Source organism: Triplophysa dalaica, chromosome 2, assembly GCF_015846415.1.
Source record: "Triplophysa dalaica isolate WHDGS20190420 chromosome 2, ASM1584641v1, whole genome shotgun sequence".
Classification (NCBI taxonomy): domain Eukaryota; kingdom Metazoa; phylum Chordata; class Actinopteri; order Cypriniformes; family Nemacheilidae; genus Triplophysa; species Triplophysa dalaica.
In genome coordinates, this window is record NC_079543.1 from 14,907,152 (window position 1) to 14,913,151 (window position 6,000).

General features: G+C 37.7%; 1 protein-coding gene across 3 annotated transcripts in view; it reads right to left on the reverse strand.

Moving 5' to 3' along the window:
- dis3 (DIS3 exosome endoribonuclease and 3'-5' exoribonuclease) overlaps nt 1-5,798 on the reverse strand; it is a 40,813-nt gene extending 35,015 nt beyond the window's left edge. The window contains exon 1 of one of the 3 annotated variants that reach the window (XM_056770157.1): nt 5,475-5,798. In XM_056770157.1, the coding sequence (XP_056626135.1) occupies nt 5,475-5,600 (126 nt within the window). In that variant the 5' untranslated portion in view covers nt 5,601-5,798. Of the gene's footprint in view, nt 1-4,349; nt 4,655-4,829; nt 4,960-5,474 lie in introns of those variants that run through there. The other 2 variants (XM_056770164.1, XM_056770146.1) reach the window with 2 other exon arrangements.
- Between the last annotated feature and the right edge of the window lie 202 nt (nt 5,799-6,000).

Sequence of the window (6,000 nt, forward strand, 5' to 3'; positions counted from 1 at the left end):
AGCTATCAATTCCTCCACCAATAAAGACGTAACTTTACATTAATTAAATGAAACAGCCATGAATTAATTCATGTTGGAAATAAAAGAGCTGAATTTAAGGACCCTTTGTTATCTATGCTCATCATTCATATTGCTGTTCACTCACTGGGTTGATGCTCAGGAAGTTTTAGCATATAGTTTTGTCCATTTGTATAGTCCAAATTGTTATCTGTTCATAACCACCTGTACATTAATGTTCACAGTATATAGCCTTCTGTATATATTGTTCATAGTACATACCGACTGTCATATTTTCATAGAACATTCCTTCTGTAAAGTATTTTTTTAGTACATGCCTATTGTATAGTATTTTTCCTAATATTGAATTCTGTATTTATTCACACTGTATATCCTGCACTTGATAATTGCACTTCTGGTTAGACCTAAACTACATTTCGTTACACTGTACTTGTATATGTGTAATTACAATAAAGTTGAATCTAATCTTATCTATTTATTCGGCGTCATATTTTGTAATCTTTTTAACCATCCGTAATAGTGACTGTATCTGTGACCGATTAACTAGAAGATAAACAGCGCTTCCGCGTCTTCTCTCTTTCCTGACCAGTCTGATGAGAGTTGTAGTCTTTCTAATGTCATATGCCTGATATGTAACTTAAATGTCTCCGTGTGAAATTTAAGTACTGCGACAGCGATTCCAGTGCAGGTTAGGAATGAGCATTTAAAGCAAAAATAATATTCAAAGATCGATGAGAACTACTCAAAAATTATTCGAAATTCGCAGCCCCACATGGACACATTTACAGTATTACACACATATAAACAGAGAGAGAGGGACCATTTACGCTTTAAATCCATATGACGGCCCACTGATTTATATATTATGGAATAGGCAAACTTACATCAGGCCATACATTAAGATAACGTGCTGAAACATTAATATATTAAGAACCGAATGACGGCACTTTTTAACAGTACGTCAATCAGCATCAAACGCTCATAATGCTAGGACATTTCCTTGTAAAGTATGAGCATGCACATTTATATCAACTAAAAAACAGCAGTGTCATTAATCAAGGAAAATATATTAAAGCTAGGGCTGGGCGATATGGCTAAAAATATATCAACGATATGATGCTTCATATCGTTCGATATCGATAATTTTTGACCTTTTTTAAAGTAAAAATGACAAGTAGAACAGTTAGTATTTAGTACCTCTCCATCGTGGACTGCTTCTGGGTTGTTTGTTGAATTGAGGTAGATGGGCGACATGATGTATATATTCTAAAGATGTCGGAATAAATTGCTTTTGTTTCCTTGCTTAGCCGGGACGTTTTTTTTTTTTTTTTTTAAATCGCTTACTTCTGATGTTGGTCGGAAGAAAATAAATAAAAAAACTGCCACACTGGCGAGCTGACATTTCCCTTTTAGTTCACAATTTCCTCGCTGACGGCAGGCACGGCACTCATCTTGCACATGCTCTAATGTCAACCAAACTGAGACTAACGCAACCCGGCAAATTAGATCTTATTGGTTGTTTGATTGTCAATCGTAGCACGCTCATGTAACAAAACAACTTATAGGCCAAGATCTTCGGACGTCACGGGCGGGCACATTTTAAGGAAATTATCTAGCGCTACATCAAACTTATTTTTATATTGTTGTTCCGTCGTTAAAAATCAATATAGTTTTATCGGCCGGCCCTAATTAAAGCCATAAAGATTTTAGACCAGACTTAAAATGCGTTAAAAAATATTTACCGAAAGATGGCATTTATTAACAGTCTGAAACGATTTCATGAATTAACAGCTCAAAAGGCTTCCATTTCTATTGTCATGAAATAGTATCTCCAGTCTGGCACTAATCGTATTTCTAGACAGAACAGTAAACTCGGGCTGTACAAACTACATAAGATTTTTAAAACCCTCTTCTTCGACAAAGCCGATCGGAAGCATATCCTTAGCGATCATCTTGGTAATTAAAGCCGTTATTTGCTCCGCCCTTCTGGCATCCAAATTGGTTGGTCTGACCATAAAACTAGCAATTGATTGTGGACCTGTGGATGGACCTGCTTGATGCTTCGCCCTCAAATGTTTGTGCATCGTAGTTGTTGATCCATGACAAGCCAGATTTGCGTAGAGTTTGCACTGCACTTTATTCTCATTCATTTTATTAAAGGACCCCACACAGACCTCATTTTTGACACTGTCTCAATTTATCGTATCCGTTATGCCACGCGGGTCTACAGTGTGCGTAACTTTAACAATTGATGTGCGAAAATGTTTTCCTCTATTGTCTCTTGATTGACAGTCTTTAGGTTTTAGATGCGTTGTTATTGGCAGCGCCACCCTTTGGTTATATGAACACGTTATGTGTGAAAACACAGCGATTTTTTTAAGATCGCACACACTATCCGAAATTCTATGATTAAAAAACTAATCGAGTATTTGAATTTCGTGACTCATCCCTAGTGTAGATTGCTCCGTGCGCATTTGAATCGATCTCGCAGTACTTTAAATGCGATATGCCGAACAATCTGCGCAGCCCCGCATTAAATTGAGCGCGACTGTTCCTGAAGTCACTGATTAGCCTCTTCAGGTGTTTTATCAGAGCTGGGACTAAACTCGGCAGGAATATGGATTGAGTTGAGAACTGCTGTTGTAGATCGACTTGCGTCATAATCCTGCGCTAATTTAAAACTTAACACGCTATTCTGTTGATGGAAGTGCACTTTACAGCTCGGTTGCCATTAAGCATCAGATTATAAACATAAACCGTTGCACTGTCTACCTCACGTATGGCTTAATGTATTGATATCCGTTTTTTTTCTCAAGTTTTTACACTCACTTCTTACAAAAACGACCATGTTTATGACTTAACTCTGTGAGATTGGTGCAATAAACTGTGAAAAGGTTTGAAAATCATTTTGACGCTTTTGAAATCAATCATGTTTTTATCACTCCGTAGATGTGGGTAGGTTTCTTCAAAAATGCATAACTTTGATTAAACAGCTGAGAAAATTAAAACATTTTGCCAAAGATTCCGCCCAGATTACACTCAGAACAATCATTAAAAACCGATAAGAAATATAGGATCCAGGTTCTGTACTTTTTCCCAAAGGTGGGTAATAGCGCCACTAGCTGTACAACAGTACAAACACTGATTGCCGTATAAACTCTTCATTGGCGGGAATCTTTTTTTTTAAATGACGAGATAACTCGTCATTGGAGGTGAAAGTGTTAAAAGCTGCCCAATGCTTCAGACATTATAAATTGACTCTCCATCCTTCTGACTGTTCACTTGCTAACGAACTCTCCAACGTGACGCTCCACTCCGGCAACCAAATCTCGCCCCATTTTAATTCTGATTGGCCAGTTATGTTGTTTGGTTGAGATTGATAGCCGTGTTCCTCTCATACCGTTGGTAGGCGAACTCATGAACTCCAACTGATATCAATAACCTTTTTTAATGTAATCTTTTTTCCGCAGTGAAACGACAAAAGCCGGAGATACGGTACGGAGCCAGAAAACTTTAAGCCTTGTAGTAACTTCCGGAAACTATTGAAACTGTGAAAAAACTGTTCCATTGAAGTCAACGGAGAAGACGCGACTCTCTCTCGCATTGGGTTTGATCCCTCTGAAAAGCGAGGTGTGCTATGATTGGTTAGTTAACCAGTGTATAGTGATTTGTCGAATACTGCATGTGTGTGACGGAAATGTAACGTGGAACATCAGGTTAGATATTATATCTTTTGTTTCCGATACTTACATTTTTGCAATTTGACGTCTCTTATACATGCACGTGCAACTTGTAACACACCAAGGACACAGAAAGACACGCATTCGCGCCATTATTATACATAACGTTATTGATATAATATTAATCTATCCGGTTTACCCTACATAACTTGAATATAAAACAGTATAATTAGTATACAGCACATCTGTACATACAATATACTGCCTATCGTCCTTTTGTCTAATATTGTCCTTTTTGTCAAATGTATGTATTTATTTTTTTACATTTTGTTACCTGTGCCTTGTCACTTTTTTAACCTGTTTGTGCACTGGAAGCTTCAGTCACTAAGACAAATTCCTTCTGTGGCCAAGCACACTTGGCAATAAAGCTATTTCTGATTCTAATATAACCATGGTTATCAAATACCATAGTTAAACAATGCAGTATAGCCATGGTTTGCCAATAGTAATCAATACACCAAAAAACATAGTTACTACACACACACAAACACACACACAGACACACGCTTCGTTTTCGTAAGGGTTGGGCCCCTAATTATGAATTGTTTTCTTGTGCACTTGTGTCCGTTAAAAATACAGAAAATCACATACCTGATGTAAAACTACGTTGGTGTCTGGAATTAAATAGTGAGGAGAAACGCATAAGGTACTCTCTATGCATGCGTCCTCCTGCAGCACTGGCGCTTCATCTTTGCACTCTTTACAAACTTCACTTCCACACCAGATGTCATCACGTAGGTAATGTTCACGAACTATTTTCAACACACCACCAGAGCGTGTCTTCTTAACAAACGTTTTCGATTTCAACATGATCCAGATTCTCTACAGTGCATATCTAATGTGCTGAAATGATAAGATCGTTGCCTCACTAAAACGCACCACACAGTTAACGCACGTGTGTATTAGCAGGCCAACTAAGTATTATTCCGGAGATAAAACACGCGCGACAAAGGTTCATTCTTTTATGAGTACATATTTAACAATTCAGTAAAGTGCATGACAGTGTTTAAAGCTGTCTGAATACCGAAAGTCTTTCAAAAGAATGTGCGCATAAAATTACAAAGATACTACCTTTCGAAACGCTCCGAAAGGTTCTGGCTGGCCATTTGACTTTGTCAAAGAGCCGTAGCTGCGTTCCATTTCACCGTAAGTGGACTGTGAAGTCAAGTATTCCGCCATCTCAAGTTCAGTTCGCAGGGCACTGCGAAAGGCGTAGGGAATAAATGAACATCTATCACAATTCTTTGTTGTCATACCCTGATCAGTCTACGCAGCGCCGCGTGAAGTCGACCACACTGTTAACTGTCCCATAACGTTAGTTGTTTTTTGGGACTGGAACTGATAGTTCTGTATTTCATATGTTGATATGCCACCCGAGCATTATGCAAAGATACTTATGTTTGTAATGCAACTGCTTCTTTATATGTAGTTATTTGTAAACACAATACTTAATGTGGATATCATGTGTACCTAATATGCATATATGTTGTTATTTAATATTTCTCGACAATACAGAAGCTGTGTTGTTCAGCTTTAACAGAGCCTAGAGACAACTAGATATAAATCTACAACAAAACATGGCTTATTACATTAAGTAAGAAAATGCACTGCATTTAAAGTTTATATTCTTGAATAGCTGGAATTATAGAAAATGATTAAGCAATGATGTGAATAAGATTAATTAATTAATAAATATTGAATTTTATCAAAACATACATTTAAAAATGTATCCTTCATGTTTACGTATAATATGTCTGACATCCACGGCACTCCTCCCATCCGTTCTGTGTTGAGTGTTCGCAAAGATTGCCGGATATGTAACTTCATCGCCGAAGACCGCATCGATGGCACAAAGGAGGCGCTCGTGAGCAGACGCTAAAAAGACAGATATGGGACACCCTATGGACTTGTAGACTTGGCGAGCACGCGCAATTTAAGTCCACGAGGAGTCCAAATGAAGTGCGCCATTTGGGACACAGGGCCATTATATCGGATGTCCGCCATTTTGTAGTGTTGTCCGAATTCTGAGTAAACAACTCATTCCCTACATTTTTTCACTTCTTTTTACCCACAATACATTCTGATTGTGAGTGTTCATCCGATGTACACTTGCTCACATATATTTTCTATACAACGCGAATCAACTGTCTGATAAGAATCAGCTGGAGGAGATTGTGTTTGTTCCTGTTGACAGTTATTTTTTTTTACTTTTTGAGAATAAACAGATTAAATTAATGTTATA